This window comes from Lynx canadensis, chromosome B3 (genome assembly GCF_007474595.2).
Source record: "Lynx canadensis isolate LIC74 chromosome B3, mLynCan4.pri.v2, whole genome shotgun sequence".
NCBI classification, from domain to species: domain Eukaryota; kingdom Metazoa; phylum Chordata; class Mammalia; order Carnivora; family Felidae; genus Lynx; species Lynx canadensis.
The window spans coordinates 124982577-125005294 of NC_044308.2; the positions used below are offsets into that span (position 1 = coordinate 124982577).

Sequence of the window (22718 nt, forward strand, 5' to 3'; positions counted from 1 at the left end):
TCAGCACAGAGTTCTTTCACTGGCAGGGGGCCATGGACCTGGTCTAAGTTCTCCTCTTAATAGATCACTGTATTTTGCAGTAAGATGTCTGTGGTCTATTTGAACTAAACACAAAGCTGTTTCTTTCTTGCCTTGTTTACTCCAAAAAAAGCCTTTGCTTTCTTTGCCCTTAAGCTTTCCTCTAGTCCAAAATATCTGGCACATTGTAGACAGATTAGCCTTTCTAGAATAATGCTTTATTAGTAAGATTCTAAAATGCCTTTGTAGCATTTACTAGACTGAGTCAACCTTAGACTAGATCTCAGCTTGGCTTCACTATCAACCTTCGGATGGGCAGGAACCCTTTGCTCAGGTCAGGCTCACCTCCTGCCAATCCAACATGCCACTTGTACACCTGACTTTTTCCAGTTCTAAACTCGCTTCCTCTTGCAACTGAGTCAAATTTTACCCCCACCTCAAGGTCTCACTTAAAAGTGATCTTTCCTCTGAAAACTTTCCAAGTATTCTAGTCCATATTGATTTTTTTCCCCAATCTGAATTTATGTTGACATTAGTCATTTGGATTCATCAATCGATTGAATAGTTATTTGTTGAGCGCTGACAGGAATATGTCAGGAACATATTGCAGAAATGATATTTTTTATGTATTCTTTTCTATTTCTCACTTACTATATGCATTTGCACTTATCACCAAGAAAACCTTAAGGGTTATATCATTTTAATTTGTTTTCTTGCACAATTGGGCACAAAATTGGAATGCAATAAATATATCTTGAATTGACTAAATTATATATATGATAAACTAGGATAAACAGTTTTTAATGTGTCACTTGTTAATTTGTCATCTTATGATCACACCACATTAACTGGGTGATAGGCCTTCTTTATAATAAACACTTTTCATTATGTCTTACCTCATTAAATCTTCCATGGTGACAGATTTTGTTAAAAAGTTTGTATTAATAGGATTTTAAGAAACAAAACAGATGAATGTATGGGAAGGGGGAAAAAGAGAGAGAGAGAGAGAGAGAAACCACACAAGACTTTACAGTAGAGAATGAACTGAGGATTGATAGAGGGAGGTGGGTGGGGGATGGGCTAGATGGGTGATGGCTGTTAAGGAGGCACTTGTTATGATGAGCACTGGGTGTTATATGTAAGTGATGAGTCACTAAATTCTACTCCTAAAAACAATAAAAAAAATTTATTAATAGCTCATTTTCATAGCTCAAAAAAAGGGTATTACAAATGAGAATCAGCAGAACAATTAAAAATAAAACCTCACCTCTATAAAGTTAGCCAGTGTGTAGACTTTATTACATAGGCACATATTCTTTTTTTTTTTTAAAGTAAACTGGTTTTACATAAAATTAATCACAATAGTACAAGAAGTTATATCAAATGAGGATGGATGATGAATGAAGGAAAAATACAAGCCTTGGATCAGCTGAATCACTCATTGGATCTAGGGTCCATCATCCTAACAGAATGAAATTCACTTACAGACATTACAAAAATGGAGGGTGAGAAGGAGTGCTCTTTCATCACACTCCCTAGCTAAAACACTGATTCTGTTTAATTTCTTGAATATGGTAGAGTTTTCTCCAGGCTCTGTTGGCAGGTGGACACAAAGGTTTAAATGAATGCTGGCTTAGGGTCAGAGGAGTTCATAATCTTCCTTTCTTTCACCCCCGTACTTCTAAACCCTTAAACCCTTTGGTCCAATAGGCTGCTGTCAGGTTCTGACTGCACATCTGCTTTCCCAGAACTGCTCACATTGGACACTACATGGAGTTGCTGATCCTGAAGCACATGGAGGCACGATGATGGTGGCTAGAGAGTGTCCATGACTGGCACTGAGGGTTTGATCCGAGGCACAGCATGGAGCTAAATAGGAAGGGGATGCCAGAATGTCTTGCTCTGTCCAGTTAGAATCGAGCCATTACATTTGACCCAATTCTAAGTATAAGAAACTAAAGTCACACTAACACATTAAAAAGATGGTATTTTGTAGCTTGTGCATGTTTAAAAAAAATTAAACTACATTTTCATGTTATTAAGAGACAGTGAGAATATAAAGAGGCCTGACCCTTTCTCTCATCTCATTTTGCCTTAACTGTTTTACAAATAGTCCCAGCATATTTACGGAGCACTTTTCCCCCCCTCCCTCAATTTCTGCAGTCTGTTGTGTAAAAGGACATATCTATAAATCACAGATCATTGTAACGTGGCCCCTCAGTACCTTGGAGGGTTAGATCTACTTCTGCTTCAAGTGATACTCAAATCCTAACATCCATTTCGGAGACCTGTTTGGTCTGTTCCTCTCCACATTCACACCACTGTTGTGCTGGGTGATGCCAGTGGAACTTACAGGGCAGTGTTCTAACTGATGTTCACCATCCTTTTGATACTCCAACTACACAATTACATAATAGAGGACTGTGTTTGTTGTCTGGGCAGATGGTAAGGGATGAAGACAGGAAAAGAAAAAAGATAGGCCAGCTGATTTTCCCAATCTTCAAATTTTAAATTTCTTGGTTCTTAAGACTATATGAAGAGCACCCATGACATGAAGTATCACTGACAGTGGCACCAAAGGATATTTTATAAAATAATCCATGAAACTGAAGTGGGCAGGGACCTAAGGGGACAATTAGTCCAGCTTCCTCACTTTTTTAGGTGAGGTTACTGAGTCCTTATTGGGAAAAGAGCAGGTTACTTCACATGGTGATTGTCTCCATGACTATGTCCTTCAAAGAGTCATAGAAACCCCAATTTTCCCTTGATAAAGTACACTCCCTCTGATGACTTCACATCAACAATTCTCAGTGTCCTTGGCTTTGACGTTACCTCCCTTTAGGGAAGCTGGCTGATAGCACAGCACTTTGACCAGAGTAGACACTTGATAAACATTTGTTGAACTGAAATCATTCTGTTTATCCTTGCTGCATAACCTTTTATTTGTCCCTTACTTTTAAGGGATAGCCTCTAGTTCAAGTTTGGTGGCTAGTGCTGTTTGTCACCTCTGTCCACTTTACCTTTTCATGTTGAAATTCTCATTTTTAAGTCTGCTCTTTTGTGGCTTTTCATTACCCACTATTATTTGCCTCTCTGTAGACACTACCAAACACCTTCCTATGGATAGTTTCTATCTGTACAGGCTTGGAATTGCAAGTTCAGAGATATATTTTTCCCCCAATTCTTAAAACAAACAAACAAAAAAAGATGAGACTCTCAGTCAGATTTGCTAAGGCACACTAGAAGAAATGTGAAACTCCGTATTTCTTCTTTGAGTTAATATGTGGGAAAATATTACTGATACATTTATTTTCTACATCTTGTTTACTTTTTAATTCCTTAAATACACAAATATAAGTCACAATACCCAATGCAAGTTTCCTTTACAAAAAGCACAATTAAGAAATGATGGAGAAATGGTGACTTGTAGGAAATTGGCAGACATCGGCAATGTTTAGAAAACATCTTGAAAACTTGGGGAGAATGAGATGACTATTTTTATATGAAGAGCAGTCATGGTTTGAATGGGACTTGGTATAAGTTGTTAAAGATGATTTGTTTACTAGGTGATTTTTTTTGTGTGTGTGGACATTTTTGGTCAGTTTTGTTTGAATTTTCTGTTAAATGGCATTCTTAACATGACCTAAAACTCTAGATATGCTAGAATTCACTTACGATCATCATCTGGAGAACCATTAAAGTTACCAGTCCCAAGTGGGAGAATTCTAAAAGTAGGCTAGGTGGCAATGCTTCCTACTGAAATTAATTTAATATTCCCAAGGCTTTTAGACAATTTCAGATCATTCTGTGCTTTCCCACAACTAACCTCATAAAGAGATTGAAAGCAGCTCTGAAATCATGATTTAATTTCACGAGTTTCATCCTTACCATCTCAGTCCTCCATCTGCCTATGGTGACAAAACACAGTAACACCAGTCAGTAGTTAATGGTGGGGAAACCAAAGACATAGCACACCAAGATTGGCCAAGCTTTCTCCTCCTGCTGACTATTCAAATGGGCAAGACATGTCTGACTTGAAGGAACAAAACTGAATCAATAATCTTGACTCATGGATAGCATCTGTGCTACTGTATTTTGGGCACAAAAATGTTTTTCAATATGAGTGAGAAAAACTGTAGTTTAAATTCAGCTGCACGTGAAGGCTATGTGCTGACAGTCATTAGTTGACAGTGGAAGCAGGAATAAAAAAAAAATTAAGTCTTTCAGGAAATAAAGCTTGCTTGCTTATTTTAATAGAAGTATTTGATGATAAGTAAGGGCTAACTTTCTTAGAGTTTCAGGTGAGTGTGCGTTTAACAAACATTTATTAAATACCTAATAATTTCTTTTTTTCTTTCTTTTAAAAGTAATCTCTACACCTAACATGGGGCTTGAACTCATGTCCCTGAGATCAAGAGTTGCAGGCTCCAGGCGCCTGAGTGGCTCAGTTGGTTAAGTGTTCAACTCTCGATTTCAGCTCTGGTCATGATCTCACGGTTCGTGAGATCGAGCCCTCTGTTGGGCACTGTGCTGGCAGAGCAGAACCTGCTTGGTATTCTTTCTCTACCTCTGTCTCTACTCCTCCCCTGCTTGCACACTGTCTCTCTCAAAATCAATAAAATAAATCTAAAGAAAACAAGGTGCATGCTCTACCAACTGAGCCAGCCAGGCACCCCCTAATAATTTCCTTTTATTTCACTAATATATGTTTGTCCTATCAGCAAGGATTTAAGGTGGCTGAAACCTTTCCCAAGCTTTCTCCTAGGTACTGAACATAAAGAATAAGATATATTCCTTGCCATCATGGATCATATTTCTTGGGGACTTTAATTTCTAAAGGAAATAAACTCTTGCTCTCACCCACTGGATTTGAATAGAAATTGCTCCCATTTCAAATAAGAAATATATTGCATTAAAAAAAATGTTCTCAAGGGTTATGAGTCCTGCCAATAATGCAGGAATGCTGAGAGCGGGGAAAGAACCAAACGAAAAAAAAAAATGTCCAGATGATATTTAAGTGAAATGTAAAATTTTGAGAAAAAATAACTAGTATTATGTTTACAAGAGTGACAAAGGGGGTTTAATGGCCCACCACAAAATACCTTAGCTTCTCTTGTTTGACATATCATGACAAGTACATTTCTTATCCTCTTTTACTATAAAGTCACAAAGCAAGCCATGAGACTCAAAAGAAAGCATAGCTCTTAATATCATGTGACATCTAATTTATGTTCTAATAGTAATACTATGTATTGGTAAAGTGAATTTACTTTTAATATCTTCACATTATTGATAACAAAGACAAGGACTACTTGTGACCACACACATACACACAATCCAGGTCCAGGGTAGTAAAAGAATCTGCACACCAAAAAGGTAATTTGCCTGTGTTTTCTATGTAGGCTATTCACATAACACTAGGCCTAAAAATAGATAGTATTATATCTCCCAAAGTCCCAAATGCTACCCATAATCAGTTTCCCGAAAACAGTAGTGGGAAAGCAAATTTGATGAAATCAAGGTGGTAGGTTTTTTTTTAAAAATTATTATTAATAATAATTTGCTTGCTGAATGCAGATAGCATGGAAAGGATTTTCCTAACCCTTGGTTGAAAGAAAAAAAAATCCACGTAAAAGCACAAAGGCAATGAGAATTAACTAAGATGGGGAGAAATCGTCCAACAGGCAGCACGCATGTGATGCTGGCAGGTGAGGCAGAGATCTTGACAGGGTGCGCAGGTGCTAACATTGGGTAAGGAAGGTGTCAGAATGACCTTCACCTTGCCAGTTCTTTAGCGCATCTTGATGTTTCTGTGAGGAATCTCATGTGCCTTTCGTACAACAGGGGAAGGGCTCTGCCTCACTTGACAGAGACCTTCAGGAAATCCCAATGTATTTCACAAAGTTTACAAAACCACTTATCAAGGAGAAAACAACTAGAGTTAGAGAGTTACTACTGAGATTAGCCTATATGCAAAAGGGATCTTGGGAGCCATCTAGCCCAAATCCAGTGCCCCTTTCACAGCATCTGGGATGGATGGTTATTTTAACCTTTGTTTGGGCATTTGCAGCAATAGGAAATATTACTACACAAGTCTTTTCCCCTTTAGAACCACCACATTTAGAACCTCTTATTAGAAAATTCTTTCTTATGTTGAAGCAAACATCTGTTATCTATAAAGTTCCTCTTTGTTCCTATTTTTGCCCTTTGAAGTTACACAGGTAAGTCTTATTCTTCTCCCTTGTTAAAACTCAACGGAAACTTCAGGGCAGCTATATTATTTTATTCTCTCCTATTCTATTCCCCTGTCCCTTATATAATTAGACCCTTCACAACCCTGGTCACCTGCCTCTGGACACAACTGATTAATGTCTCTCTCAAAACATAGCATCCACAATTGAATCCAACCCTCCATCCAAATGTGGACTGACCAGTGCAGCATGCAGGGCTCCCTGGGCTTCTGTTACCACAGGTTGAATGCATTAACTTTGTGATAGTCACCATACACTCCTAATTCAAAACTGAAGTCCTGTTTCCCTAAGAAAACATTTCTACAGGAACCATTGTGAAACCATGATTTTTCAACAACCTTCCTGTCAACACACACGTAGGTAACACCACTCTGTATTTAGAAGGTTGTATTTAAGCAACTCAGAATATAGTGTTTAAGCAACTCAGAATATAGTGTCTCGTTAATGCCTACTGAATTTTATCCTTTTAGTTTCAGTCTTAATTTCAGGTATTTCAAAAAAAATGGTAATGATGTCTATGTTCTAGTGTCAGTACGTAGTTACAATTCAGTGAAAATTCACTGGATAAATTAATCCCAAATCTGCCAGTTGAGACTGGATATATCATTTATTTCTCTGTGTCATCTGACAAATCTTACAGGTATGCTTTCTGTCCCCTTACTTTATTCTTCACAGGAGAAGAAGGCAGATAGAACCGGCCCTTAAGCTGCTGAGCAGGTATTCCCTTTGGGATGGCCAATATAGTTCCTTGTATGGTAAGGAGACACCAAGATAGAAATGAAGTAGAAGTACAGAATATAAGCAGGAACATATGAAGGGAAAGAAGATCGAGTGTCCCAGACTCTTGGAATCAGATTTAATGCTCCCAACATTAGAAAAATAGGCCTTTCCCCCATTTCTACCCTAGAGTCTTCTGCCTTTTAGATCTGTTACAATATTGTAATTATCAAACTCTGAATTTGGGGGGAGAGCTCATATACTAAAAGCTTGGTTTAAAACAGCTTTTAAATTTTTAAAACTAAAAGCTTAGTTTTAAAACAGCTTTTAAAATTATCTTTTCCACTTATATTTCCTGTAAAGTCTGAATTAAAGAGACATGCAACTGTCTATAGGCTTGAGGTATAAAAAGAGCTCCCAAATGCCCTGACAAATGCCTGAGGTATACATACATACATATATATATACACATATATATGTATATATATATATATATATAGGTGTGTGTATATATATGTGTGTGTGTATGTGTATATATATATATATATATATATATATATATATATCTCCATCCATTTGTTTCAGAAACAGAAATGGCCTGTATTTTTCAGTGTGAATTTGGGAATTCTCTGAGATTGAAGTTGTCTCCTGAATTGAATATTATGTTACAATTAATGGCCCTTTTCCCCAGAATGAAGAAAAATCAGCTCAGTTTTGCTTTCCCTTCAATAGCCACCCTTTGCAGAATGTGGGGCTAATCACAGAATAAAAAAGTATCCTATTGTGCCTTTTTTCCATTGTTTATTGTGACTCAGGGTGGTGAACCCTGGGAACAGAGAGATGGAAAAAGTGTTTTAATCAAAACCATCCAGAACTGGGAGGGAAACGTCTTGAAAACTTCTGTTGCATAGTGTTAACATTTAAAGAATGGAGACATGTACAAAGAGCCTAGTAGACCCAAAGAGGAAATTTGTTTTGTACTTCACCTCTTCTGAAGCTTTTTCTAGAGGGAGTGACAGAGGTGGATTCTGAATGAACTTTCTCAAGACTGTGTTTTCTAGAAAATCATGTAAGTGACAGATGAACATCAGAAGGAAATGGGGCCAACACTCATGTGGAAGGTTCTCTTCCTGACTCCAACAGTGACAACAAACCACACCCAACAGCTGTGAGATAAGCAGAGTGAAGAAAAGGAGGCTTAATTAGACAATAAGCCCCAAAAGTCAGGTGAACTAGGTGCATCATCAGGCATATCAGGGTCTCTCCAAAGCAACCACCTCAAGGTTCCCTGTTAAAATACAGGTAACTACAAAAGGAAGGTCCAAAATACTGTTCCCAACATGGAGTAGTCATGGTAGGTACTGACTTGAACTTCAGCTATTCATGAGAACTTGGGTCATGCCCCCTGCAGTAGGGCTTTGTCACTGGACCCCACACTCCTTGGGATTTTCCATTTCATCTCCTTCAAAGTCTGGCTTCAAACTCTTTTTTTGCTCAATTTCCACCTGCCAAGAATAGAAGTTGGAGAGAAATATCAGAAAGAGGAGAAAAACATCCCAATAATAAATAATCTCAAAGAGAATACCTCACCACGCTCGTTGAGATTCCCTGTAATTTTGTTAATGTTTTGGGCTTTAGCCACACTGAAGATACCGGCCCTGAGTATATTAGGATTATCTCCTTGCACATGCTCTTTGCTTGCTCTGGAATCCCCCTTCCTCACAGTCCACCTGGAAAATTCTTATTCTTTGTCTTGCATAGTTGTTCAAAGGTCACCTTGAGTCATGTTCCCAAGTCATTAGGTAGAGTGAGGCGTTCTTCCTGGGCATATTTCCACTGTACCTGGTACACCTGCCCGGCTCCCCCCCAACCACAGGCTCCATAGGACAGGGGTACGCCCTTGTTGACTGTTGTACTCCAATAATGTAGGTATACAGCAGGCGAGCACAAAGGTTTATCAAAATGACTGAATTCCTTTCCATCTGGCTGTTTATACTCTCCATTACTTTATCTCTTTCCAAAGTTAAGTATTCTAGTGTTTATAGTTCTTCCTGTGTCTCCTGCAAAATACGGCAGCTACAACTATGAAGGGATTAATAAATTCATCTTGCCTTGAAAGTGACACACGCTGAAGCCTTTGACAAGTCAGAAAGGAAATCTATCAAGCTAGAGAGTTTCATAATTAAAACTGCTCTTCTCTTCACCACTTTGGATATTTATGATGAAGGGAACAATTAAAGAAAAAACAGGGGCGCCTGGGTGGCGGAGTCGGTTAAGCGTCCGACTTCAGCCAGGTCACGATCTCGCGGTCCGTGAGTTCGAGCCCCGCGTCGGGCTCTGGGCTGATGGCTCAGAGCCTGGAGCCTGTTTCCGATTCTGTGTCTCCCTCTCTCTCTGCCCCTCCCCCGTTCATGCTCTGTCTCTCTCTGTCCCAAAAATAAATAAACGTTGAAAAAAAAATTTAAAAAAAAAAAAAAAAAAAGAAAAAACAGATGAGGGTCATGCTTGATGAAAGTGCTATATTTTCCCTGGCCACAAGATGGAGTATGTGTTCTTTTTGGTAGTTTAAGGTTTTAGATCACACAACTAAGGAAACATTGAAGAACAATAAATAACCTTGAAAAACTAAGGATATTATTATGAATAAAAAAATTATTAAACCGTTTGCAAAATAATTCTTCAATAACCCCCATTTTCTATCTTTGGCATTTAATCTGCTAGTGAATTTCCAATGCCTGAAGATAGAATCACTATTTATATCAGAACACTCCAACTTAGTTTCCTCCTTCCACAGCCCTGATCCTGTTACTATTACAGAAGCTTGCTTGGCTTTTGAATTTTGTCCTGGTATAGCCCAGTGACCAGGTCATAGGTGTCCTGACTTTACTCAGATCTACTTCACCAACTCTGAAGCTGAATGAAATACATGCTTTGGGTTAGCGCTTTCCTGAACTCCCCTCCACTTTCAAGTTCACAACTTCTGCAACATATATTATGAATGAGTAATACTAATTCCTTTACCCCATGACTCTTTTGTTGTTGTTCATGATGACTGAAAAACATTATACTCTCCTCTTTCATTCACCTCTTTATTTTTTCCCAACCTTTCTCTTGCCCACCAGTGAGACTATTCATTCAAATCAGAGCAGACTCATCCACGGCTATGCATGGTGTACCTCTCTCTAAGGCGGTAAGAGAACATCCTGCATTCAAGGCAGGCACTACTAAAGGGAACAAGACGGGAGGGGAAGGGGGTGAACAAATGGACCTGGAAACATTAGCCAGACGCCTCCCGAGGCTACCTTGTAGCTGTAGTGTGCAGAATAATTGACCCACTTCCTGACATCAGTCTTGTCTTCCACAGAGATGGATCTTACGGCAGCTTTAGAGGCAGAAGTTGTGGGCATGCTGAACTCAACATTCACGTGACTGGCAAATCTGGAAGGCACTTCCCGGTCAGAGCCAAGTTCAAGGTGGCAGAAGAAACAGTGTGGATGACCAGAAGCTATGAAAGGAAAAGAATTTAGACATTAGGTTCTTTGGGGAGGACATGGAAGAAGAGGCCAAAAGAGCCACTCAATAGCAAAGGAGGCTCAGCACCAGGCAGTCTTTCCGAGGGTCCAATGCTGAGCGGAGGACTTACAACAGAAATCACACTGCCTGTGTCTCAGACCCTTCTGATTACAGTAGCCTTGTATCCTAGCAATAAAACCCACGGCCTGAAAAACCCACTCAGGTCAGGGTGATAATGGGAACACAACACAAATAATAAGTAATAGAGGCTGTAAATTGGCAGGAAGGAATAAAAGGGATCAGCACTTAGCACCTAATAGAGCATCAATGGCAGCCATGTGGAGCAAAGTAATTAATTCCCTTTGAAAGATGGATTTTCTTTTTTTAATTAAAAAAAATTTAATGTTTATTTTTGAGAGACAGGGAGAGAGAGAGACAGAGTGCGAGCAAGGCAGGGGAAGAGAGAGAGGTAGACATAGAATCCAAAGCAGGCTCCAGGCTCTGAGATGTCAGCACAGAGCCCAACACGAAGCTCGAACCCACAAACCGCGAGATCATGACCTGAGCCAAAGTTGTAGACTTAACTAACTGAACCACCTAGGCACCCAGAAGATGAATTTTCTTAATCATCTTAATCATCTCATATTTTTACAAAGATGCTTTTGGAATGTCTCTGTGGGTAAATGGCACATGTAAATGATGAAGCCCTTATAAACAACAGCTTTGCATTAAGGAAGCACATGGTATGCTGGGTAGAACACAGGCCAACAGGACACCGAGTATGACTTCTAGCTCTCCTGCTAAGTGTCAGAAATCTTGCACCCACATCCTTGTTCTCTCCAGCTTCAAGTCCTGATTTGGGAAGTGGGGAAATGGAGGTAGGTCAATGCAAGGCACAGTCCTTTCCTGTTCTTTAATTCTACAAATCTATGGTTCATTCTACTGTACGTGGCTGAAAAACTTGAGGACCGTTATTAGCTATCTGAGTGAAAAGAGAGCTTAGTTCTGTGACTGTAACCTTTGAAGCATCGTTGTTTGTTGAGCATCCTTTACTGTCCCAGCTGCTGTGTGCACACCCTCTCCCCGCATCTTCATAACAATCCCTTGAGGTCATAGCCATTCCAGTCTACAGATGAGGCAACCAAGGCTTCGGGGAGGTAAAGCGAGCCGCCCAGTCAGAACTGCAAAGTGGCAGAATGAGAACTGAACCCAAGCAGTCAGTCTCCAAAGTGCTTTAGCCACTTAGTCTGAGTCACAGCCACCCTCATGGTCTCCCATCTCAAGACCAGGTTTTGCAGGGTGACATGAGTAGAGAAGTGAGCTGTAAGAACCCCCATACAACAACTAACCGTGGATAAACAACGTGACACGGCTTTGACTTTGTTATGTAACAGCAAGAGTCCTAAGTTATCTGAGCTTCCCCAAATGAACAATTTCAATTTTCTTTATTGGTCTGGACAGGACTTTTTAATCTCGGAGAGTGAGGACATACACACCCGCTCTCCAAGGAAAACATCACGCAGTGAAGTATTTGTTTTGCTCTATTTCACAAATAACATATTTCAGGGGTTATTTCTAAAGAGTAATACTTTGGGAAATTGAGAAACTTGCACTGGTTTCTAGGAAAGAAATTTAAATTTGATACATATGTTAGTAAAAATTATATTATCTAAAAATGAACCCAGGTGATTTATTTTAAATTACAATTGTGATTACACAGCTTTCAGTTACTGAGCATTTCTTACAGGCCAGAGACTGTGCTAAACACTTAAAAGCATTACCTAATTTCTATCTTAATGAGCTAGGTATTCATAATCCTCTTCTGTAAATGAGGAAAATAAGATTTCTCTGAGAGGTTTAAGTAAATGGCCTGAGGTCTTACAGCCACTAAATTGCAGCATTGGGAATAAAACTCAGATCTGACAGATTCCAAATTATGTCCTAAACTCCTCTCAATATATTGCTAGAGATTTAGATCACTCTGAAGTACACAGAGGAGTTTACTTTAATTCAATGGCAACTTGAACAACAGTTTTACCCAGTTACCCTTATTTAAACATTGTCAGAATACTGAGAAATCATTACTTTCCACAAAGCAGATGCCTCCTCTCACCTTCCAAAGTGTATTCACAGCAAACCCTATGAAAGCAGTATTCCCTCTGGATTCCAGGCGTCCACTAATGGACGCCCACGATGTATAGGGCTGAGGGACAGATAGGGATATGCAATTCTGAAAGCTAGTACAGTTTGATTTATGGTAATGAACTATGTGAACCCACACATTTTGTCATCTTCCTTGATGAAACCAAGAAAATTTAATTTAAAATTTAGATTTCTACTTTCCATAAAAGGTGAATTATATTGAAATTGTTTTTCTCTTGGTCTAATATTAGAGAACTGGAGTTCCAGCAAAGAAAGCTACCTGTGCAGGACAGAATGCTTTGTTTCCTGGCGGATGATCTGGGAAAGCAGTAGGACTTGTTCTGGTGCCTTCTAGGATTACGAAAAGCTTTTGGGGTCAGGGTGAAAAGGGTCCCCGAAGAGTGCAGGTGGGGGGGCAGGGGGCGTGGGGAGGGGATGACTGTACATGCACACAGCTGGGCTAGGCCCACCACTTCAGGCCACGTTGGACTCCAGTGGCAGCTTGTTAGTCTTTTGGTGACTGGGACTGGGACAAGCCCTCTGTGACTACAGCCTCAGATGCCAGCAAAGCCAGGGGTACAGACCTACAGACCCATGCTGCCTGTGGTCTGACTGTCCTGCCTGCTGCAAGTTAGGGATAGAGGGCCACTGCCGGTAGAAGTAAGCACGCAGAGGTTCAGGCCTCCTTTACTGTAAACAGAGGTGTGAGAATTATGGAAAATAACCTGTAAAAGGCACTTTCCCAAGGCTCTCTGAAGACCAAGATAGAGGAGCTCAGGAAAGGGATGATTACTAATAGATCATCAATTCGGTGGTTTCGTGGAGGGCACACTGGATGGGGACAGGAGGAGCTGGTCCCAGGGAACACCAGCAACGCTAAGAACCTGCTGTCTGACTTAATTCAGATTCCGTGTGTCTTGAGTTGCCAGAAAAGGGTGTTATCAATTTCCTGAACAGATCCAGAAATATACCATTGGTCAGGAGTAGTATTAGAAGCCCTTTGCCGGGGTGGGGGTGGGGGGTTGCTACTAAAAATGCATAACCATGAATAACAAAAGCAGGGATGAGGGGGTAGCTTAACTGAGAAACATTCCCAAATATCCTTATGCTGTCCTGGATTTCAAAAATCTTTCACAAAGGTTCCAGTAATCAGGAAATACATTTGTAATATATAAGCTTCATTAACTTGGCCTTGAGCCTACTGAACACTCACCTGCTGGGAAAGCATTAAAGAACGTGTTTGCTGAAGACCTATATTTACCCGTGTCCATTCCCCCCTTTCTTCTGGTAACAATCTTTTTCCCCTCCCTCTGCTTTGGGAGATAATCTTCCCCAGCACTGCATGTCATTTTGGAGGTCATGTCAGTCAAAATGCGCTGTCTTCCCCTTGACTCTTGACAGAAAACGGCTTGTGATGATTTATGCCAATAGCTGCGGACTGAGGAGGCATCTCACAGCTCTGCTTTCAAGAGCCATCCTTTCTATGCCTGCTCATTCAACCCTTCCAGCCTTTCCTTCAGCGCTCTGAGCTATCCTCCAATAATCTTTTGTTTCGTTTTGTTTTTGCTGCTTATAACCAAAACTCCTCATACAGTACTTTTAAATATTTGAGAGAAAGAACTTTGAAGCAAATGAGATAGAGGTGTACACATTGAGAAAACTGAAAATCTCTCTTGCCTTAGAGGAAGTTACTTCACGTCTGTGTCTATTTGGTGTCCTCTACTAAGAGGCAGCTGTGGTATTGAGAAAAGACCCCTGGATGTGGCTTTGTGACTTCAGATAAGTCCTATCACTCTCGGTCCTTAATTTTCTCATCTGTAGAATGAAGAGGTTTGACTCAAGTTATTCCCAAGGCCCCTTCCAGCTTGAAAACTCAGTAATCCCATAATGAAGTTATCTGAATCCATAGGTAACAAACTGAAGAGCTAAGCATTCTGATAAACATAAACCTGAGGCCTTGTCTTTTCTGATGTCAAGTCTCCAGCAGGTTAAACAGTGATTTGCTTTCTACCACCTCAGTCCTCTTCTCAGGGGCTTCTGTGCCAAAGGACAGTTCAGGGCTTCTCCTCTCCTCCGTCAGTTCAGGCGGGCCCCATGGCTGAGGTGGAGATCACCGTGCTATCACTAGGAGAATACAGTGCTGACCGGGAGAAACGAATATGCAAGCGCAGAGAGGAAGACTTTGTTTTTAAAAATCCTGTCAGTTTAGAAATGGCAGGGGGGCGGGGGATGGCCAACCCAGCCTCAAACACAGAGGTCCAATTGTCTTTTCATTTTGCACCGCTACACCCAGTGTCTGACACAGAATGCCCCGGTGTGTTCCACCCCCCTGGACTGCTTGGGGAGGTGACCAGATCATACTGCCTCTTGCCATCACATCACGATACATTTTGGGTACGATGACAGGACCACTCCACCCTCAGAACAGGAAATGAAGACTCTATAAACACACCACTAGGATTTAATAGTAGAATGGAAGAATATCTGCATAAGAGAAGGACATTTCCGTCAAGTTTTTCTAAACTTTACTCCTTTTGCTCGGCTCGGATATCTATTTGTTAACAGATGGGCACAATTTATTATAAACAAGAAGAGAAGTGCTTTAAAGGATCACAGGATCATGAGCTTACTGCCTGTCATGGGAGTCACTCGGACTTCCTCTAAGAAATAGGGCTATTAGAACTAGTTGGATCACTCCCTAGTTTTGTCATTTCGTTAAATTCACTGGACCCCTGAGGAAAGTCATTGCCTTCTGTGCTCACTCAAGCACAAAAGCCCCCCTGATAGCCGTGAGCAAGCCAGCTAGGGCTGGTTAGCTTGCTTTCTTTGTGTAATTCAAACATACCTTCCTTTATTGATTTGTTTTGTCTGACAGAATTTCAGCCCTATTGGACCTTCTGGTCCTGGCTGGATCTTCAGTCTCATCAGAGGCCATTTCTCCCCTTCCTGCATCCTCAAATCCCAACTCTGAGTTGGAGATGTTATGACTGACAGGTCTTGCACATGGTGACTGGAATCTTAAATCTAACTGAGAAAGATACCTCTTCAGAACCCAGAAGCCCGCTAGGATCTGGAAACAGCTTCCAGCACCACATATAATACTTATATGAGTCAGAAAAGAATACAAACTCAAAAGCTGCCCTGGAAACGTGCTTAGCGGCTCAACCCGCTAATAATGCAGAGTTCTCTGGAAGAAGCGTGATAACAAAGGGGTGAGAACATGTTGTGAACTGGGTCATTCACGTTTGTTCCTTACTCCGCACAAGTATTTTTGATTTTCTGGTCCCATTCCTCCATTACCATTTGTCACCCAACAGAAACCAGCACTTCATAGGGGAACAGAGTGTGGAACTTGGACCCCTGCTCTTCTGTAACCATGTGGCAGTTTTCACAGAAGAGAAGCCTGTACCTACCCGAGTTTTTGTCAGGCAGTCGGTTTATCCTCCACACAATGGAGTTGAAGGCATGCTCGTACTTGGCAGTTCCCAGAGTTACTCTCATGACAGGCTCAGAGCCAGATACACTAGTTGAACCAAAACTTGCCCCCCGGTTCACTTTAGCTTTTAGAGACTTTTCCCCCAGGACACTTTCCCTGCGGAAGTTTTTCACCCACTCACTGGGCACGGGGTAACGAACCATCACATTCTCACAGGGAACCTGGGTGAGAGGGTCTCGGTTAGAGGAGAAGCCGGTTGACATCCTCAGCCAGCTCTGCACCTCCACCTCTGCCCCATTGATGCTTGCTGCTGTCCTGAGTGTGAAAGGCAAGGTCTTTTCTGCAAATATTGTCCTGAACCGCATTAGCTCAAACCGGCAGGCGTCCAAAGGGTTGAACAGAATAACCCGTGAGCTGTTGAATACATCCTCATCCACGCACCCATGAAAATGGCACTGATGGAGCTTGATCCACTTTGTGGTGGTGGTCGGCATGATGTCCTGCCGGGAAACTATTTCGTTCCCTTTGACAAGGACATCGTTGAGGCCCAAGCGGCACTCTGCAAGCCCAGAGAGGAAACTCAGAATGTGGATCCGTGTCAGGACATGGTGCTGGAGAATCCGGTTGTCTCCCTTGCTCACAACGCCAGAGAACTCATCCCTGACATCCACAGTAATCTCCTCTTCAAGGTAGTTCAAGCCCACCGTGCTTAAGTCCATTGACAACACTGGCAGATTCATGAGCCGGTCCTGAACGGCTCGGATGAAACTGAGGAAGTCATCGTAATTGGTGGTGCCCAGCTTGATCACTTGTTCCCTCTCTGCTGTGTGGGCCACAGCAGGTTTGGGCTGGTATTTCTTCTTCTCCTTGTAGGTGACACGGTCTATTCGCAAGCTGTGGATCCTGCCATTCTCATCATAGTTTTGGAGCCGGGGTTCTGAAATTTCATGGCAGATCTCCAGCTTGAACTCACGGAATGGTTTTTCTAGGCCCTGCTCATAATACAGCTGCAAGTAACCACTGTCTGTCAGTTTGATGTAGATGGGTCCCCAGTGCCTAGACGACATGATGTTTTTCTTCTCAGGGATCCTTAGCATCATTGGCCATCCATCCCTGGGCTGGGACAGCACTGAACCAGGTGGGTGGTCATCTAGTTCAATCCAGGCTTTCGGGTCATCATCTGGTAGTGTCGCACTGCTTAAGTGATCAGGATCATCAATCTGGAGTTGTTTGAGTTTTTCAACGGCATCGGAGTGTGACTGGTTTTTGCTTGAGTCATCAAAACTGATGGCATCTTGGTAGATGACAATGAGAGAATCTCTTTGGCTTTTGCCTGTGGCACTGGAAATGGAATTGTTTTGGGAGCGTCTCTCCTGCTCCTCAAAAAAAGCAATGAAAGGGTTGATGGGGGAAGGCTGTACATCCTGCAGAGTCTCATTCAGGAAAGGATTGGTTGGCCTCCAAGGTGGAGCCTCGGTTATGGAAGGCGGATGGTTTAAGGAGGAAATGTCCAGCTTCTGAACTTTGGAAAAGTTCATCAATGTGCTCTTGGGACGTTCCCTCTTCTTAAATGACCCAGCTGAGTGATAAGGTACATCTGGGATCACAGATGCAGTAGGTGGTGGGTTTGGCTTCAGGGGAGAGGTGACTGGTGGCAAAGGGCAGCTGACTTCATTGTCATCAAAAGTGACCCAGCTGGGGAAACGAGCAGAAGTCACTGGAGTTGCAGGGTGTCCATTCGTGGCTGGACTACTGGCCGGCCAGCTGACAGCCTCCATCTCTACCTCTTCATCTTCCTGGAGTGAGGAAGAACTGTCTGCAAGAAAAAGGAGAGCTTATGAGGGCTGCTATTCAGGGCCTCTACAAGTACGGGAAACTGAGGTATGGGAATGAAGGATGAGTAGAATTTTATCTGGAATCTGATAAATTCAAAAGCAGCTCACTACCTGTCTCAAGTGCTAGTCTGGGCACAGAATCTCATAATTTTGTAATAAGCACACCAAAGGGGCCACACATCAAATGCAGTAAGAATACAAATAGGTCTATCAATACAGAAGCACTGATAGGCCCAAGGTCCCTTGCAGTTTAACTCTTATACATTCTCCCTTTATTTAATAGAAGTTTCTAGAATAGATTTTTTTTTTACTGTGCTATAAAGTATGCATTCTTAATTCTTAGACATTGAAAACCACCTCCTACATAAAATGATATAAAGCTGATCTCATTAGACAAGACATCTGCTCTACGTGATAATATGATTACAAATAACGTAATTGGGGGGAATTTGCCCAAATGTGATCAATAAATATTAAAAACAAAGTGTTAACATCCTGAATAAGGTCATACAGGTAAATAAGAAGGCTATAAAAACTCCAATAGAAATACAGACAAAGGACACATACAGAAAGCTCAGGAGAGAGAAACTAAAAATGTCTAATAAGCATGTGAAAATGTCCAATCTCACTGGAAATAAGAAAAAAATGCAGATTAAAAACAATCAGTGAAGATTCTTAAAGTTTTTACTCTTCAATGAAGGTAAGGGTACTATGATATGAACAGTAAATAGACTTTTAATAGGACTCTAAGTTGCTACAAACTCTCTGAAAGTGGTTTGGCCATTTGTATTAAGGCCTTACAAATGTGCATAAATAATAACTTTGTAATTCTTCCCTAAGGAAATAAATCTAAATTGTGAACGAAGTTTTGGGTGAATGTTAAGAAACCGAGGTACACAATAGAATACCCAGCCATTAAAATGTTTACAAGTATGCAATAACATGAGGAAATACTTATAATTTCTATTTTCTCTAAAATACTTTTCCATCTTGGAGTTTATTTTATGCAGATAAAAAAGTATTATTACAAATAAAACTCCACCCTGGCAGGGCCTTCAAGGAAGGGGAGGCAGAACTCGAGTTTCCATAAGGGAAAGATCCAAACCTTTCAGTCAGCATCAAGATCCTGTGTGTCTGCGGGGACTGTGGGAAGGGAGGGGAAAGTGAAGCCTTTAGCAAGGAGTGGATTCTGATGAAGGAGTGGCACGGAAAACAAATCTGGCATCCAGTAGATATTCAGTAAAAGTTTGTTGAGTGACTAAGTGAGAAAAGAGTTTGCACTGGAGCAGTTCTATTTACTCTGTTCCTGGAGAAATGTCGAGGGGGGACCTCTGCCACCACTTTACCCACTGTTTCTATTTCCAGTAATGTGGCATGAAAGAGAAATGGATGCTCAGTGGTTGAGTCAAGTAGTTGAGTTTTCTGACCACTTCCCTTAACTGTCACGAATATCATATCCGACCAAACCAAATTAGTAATGCTGCACATAAATGGAAGTAGAATTACATGTGGTGGGATGGCTGCTTGTCATTCATCTTTTTTTTTTTTTTAATTTATTTTGAGAGAGCATGAGGGAGGGGCAGAGAGAGAGGGGAGAGAGAATCCCAAGCAGGCTCTGTACTGTCAGTGCAAAACCCGATGTGGGGCTCAAACCCATGAACCTGGGTGAGATCATGACCTGAGCCGAAGTCAGGTGCTTAACTGACAGAGCCACCCAGGTGTCCCTCAAAGCATTTTAAAATTAAAAATGAGACTTCCCTTCAAATTAATCATTAATACACTTTTGTAGATGTGTGCTTTATTTTCTGAAAAAATGAAGGGAAAGGGGTCAAGAAAACCCAGGTTTGTAGGATTTATGTATTATTTTATTTATCTTTATTATCATTATCCTTATTACTACTATTACTGCAACAACTACTATTGTTATCATAATGAAGGCTAAAGGGAACAGTGTGGCCCGGAGTAAAATACAATCACTTCCTTGGAACAGTAACTGATCCTCCCTAGACAACTGGGGTTGCATCTCCAAACATCAGTTTCTTTTTTTTTTAATTTTTTTTTTCAACGTTTATTTATTTTTTTGGGACAGAGAGAGACAGAGCATGAACGGGGGAGGGGCAGAGAGAGAGGGAGACACAGAATCGGAAACAGGCTCCAGGCTCCGAGCCATCAGCCCAGAGCCGGACGCGGGGCTCGAACTCACGGACCGCGAGATCGTGACCTGGCTGAAGTCGGAACCAAACATCAGTTTCTTATGAAGCCACTCTAAGGAGCTTTTGTAACCTTAGTGCTCCCACCCGAACAGCCTGATACTGACCCAGCCCCTGTGGAGGGATATCCTTTTTGCCTTGGGGTTCATGACCACTCCCTCATTCAAACACGCCCAAGTCTTTTTCCTCTGGAGGGTGCTTTTCTGCCAAAGCTGTTTATTCTTGCTGCCAAAGGATTCCCTTCTGCTGGGAATCCTGTCCCCAAAATAGCATTTCTCATTTTCCTCTATGAAGCCAAAAAAGAAGGGGGGTGGAAAAAAAAAAAAAGAGGCTTTGTCTCCACTTGACACAATTTTCTTACAATAAATTTCTTTTTAAGTGAAGCTATTTAAAATCACACAAAGTCCTAGACGGTTTTGAAGCATTAGACTTAGGATACAATTTAAATGAATCTTCTTTAAATCTGGAGGGAAAGTTTTTAATTAAATTAATTTCTAGAGATTCTATATTCTCTTTGATGGCCATTGAAAAGTATTAAAAGACTTTGTTACAAAATATTCTCTCCTTTAACAGTTTCATCTCCCGTGATTACAAACTGCTTTAAAAAATCCATCATTTGGCACAGCAGTGGGACATAGGTCAAATTTCTGGAGATTTTTTTCCCTACAAAATCATTTATTAAATAAAAAATGTCTTAGGGGCACCTGGGTGGCTCAGTCGGCTAAGCATCCTACTCTTGGTTTTGGCTCAGGTCATGATCTCAGGGTTCAAGCCCTGCATTGGGCTCTGTGCTGACAGTGCAGAGTCTGCTTGGGATTCTCTCTCTCTCCCTCTCTCTCTCTGCCCCTCCCCTGTGTGCTCTGTCTCTCAAAATTAATAAATTTATAAAAAATGTCTTAATAAAGATACTTTTACAGATGAAAAGCAAAAGTGTCTCTAGCTCACATGAAAATAAAGCATTTCTTGGGGCAAACCCAAGGACTGACAAACACTACTTTGAAAAACTATCCCTTATTGACACTGACTTCTCTATTTGTAAGCTCTTAACTTTCTGTCATTTATCACTGAGATTTTCAATGGTTTTTGCAAAGATTAGGTCATATATTTTCTGAGTCTCTTTTAATTAAAACCTCTTTATTACATTATTTGAGACTTTCACATATAAAAAGTAACTTATCTGTATGTAAAATTTCTGGGGAAACATATATATCATATATGACAAAAACTTGACGTCCTTCACATAATAGTATGGTGTATTCTTTTTTTTTTTTTTTAATTTTTTTTTTAACGTTTATTTATTTTTGAGACAGAGAGAGACAGAGCATGAACGGGCAAGGGTCAGAGAGAGGGAGACACAGAATCTGAAACAGGCTCCAGGCTCTGAGCTGTCAGCACAGAGCCCGACGCGGGGCTCGAACTCACAGACCGCGAGATCATGACCTGAGCCGAAGTCGGCCACTTAACCGACTGAGCCACCCAGGTGCCCCAATAGTATGGTGTATTCTTAATAAAAATGACACACCCTTACAAAAATAAAGTAAAATAAAATAGGATAAGAACAGACAATTCATGGGGTACCTGGGTGTCTCAGTTGGTTGAGCATCCAACTTTTGGTTTTGGCTCAGGTCATGGTCTCATGGTTCATGGTTTGAGCCCCACATCGGGCTCTGTGATGACAGTGTGGAGTCTGCTTGGGATTCTCTCTCTCCCTCTCTCTGCCCTTCCCCCATTCACACTGTCTCTCTCTTAAAATAAAGATACTTTGAAAAAAAAAAAAAAGGAGGGGCGCCTGGGTGGCTCAGTTGTTTGGACGTCTGACTTCAGCTCAGGTCATGATCTCGTGGTTCATGGGTTCGAGCCTCGTGTCGGGCTCTGTGCTGACAGCTCAGAGGCTGGAGTCTGCTTTGGATTCTGTGTCTCCTTCTCTCTCTCTGTTCCTCCCCTGCTTGCACTCTGTCTCTCTCTCTCTCTCTCGAAGGTAAATAATATTTTAAAAATGTTTTTAAAAAGGAATAATTCACTAATGAAGAAATATAAATGTGTAATAACTATTTGGGAAAAAAAAAGAAGTTCAACCTTTTTATAAAACAATAAATACAATTCTCTCTGTGTCATAGAGACAAAAATTTGGAAAGATAATAATCATTATTGGTGACACAAGGAAACTTACACTCTGATGAAAGTTAAAAAAAATCTTTCTGGGGGCAATTTGAAAATTTGTACAAAAGTCTCAAAAAATGTGACCCCAAAATTCTACTCATACAACTGTATTGTAAGGAAAGAACAATACAGGCATGCAGAGATACATTTAGTGTAGGTTTATCACAGCAATGTTTGTATCAGAAAAATTGGAAAACAACATAAATGCCCAGCGATGGAGGATTGTTTATATCGAGTATTATGCTCCTAAAATAGAATCCCATGCAGCTATTAAGCACATGTTATTGACACATGTTTATTCACACAGAAGCTGATTATGACATACATTTTGCATGAACAGTAACAAGAGCCTACAATCTGGAGTCAAACTGCCTTGGTTTCAATTCCATACCTGTAGCACATTAGCCATGTGACTTTGGGCAAGTTTTTAAATTTC

The 22718-nt window shown here is 40.9% G+C and overlaps 1 protein-coding gene across 7 annotated transcripts in view; it reads right to left on the minus strand.

Annotated features, from left to right (window-relative positions):
* Positions 1 to 1290: 1290 nt before the first annotated feature.
* The window catches only part of STON2 (stonin 2), a 155605-nt gene continuing 134177 nt past the window's right edge, over positions 1291 to 22718 (minus strand). For 6 of the 7 annotated variants that reach the window (XM_030319721.2, XM_030319716.2, XM_030319717.2 and 3 more), the window contains 3 exons: positions 16055 to 17893; positions 10289 to 10491; positions 1291 to 8491 (listed from right to left, as the gene is read on the minus strand). In XM_030319721.2, coding sequence (XP_030175581.1) covers positions 8408 to 8491; positions 10289 to 10491; positions 16055 to 17893 — 2126 coding nt within the window. In that variant the 3' untranslated portion in view covers positions 1291 to 8407. The remainder of the gene's footprint in view (positions 8492 to 10288; positions 10492 to 16054; positions 17894 to 22718) is intronic. The other variant, XR_003969635.1, reaches the window with a different exon arrangement.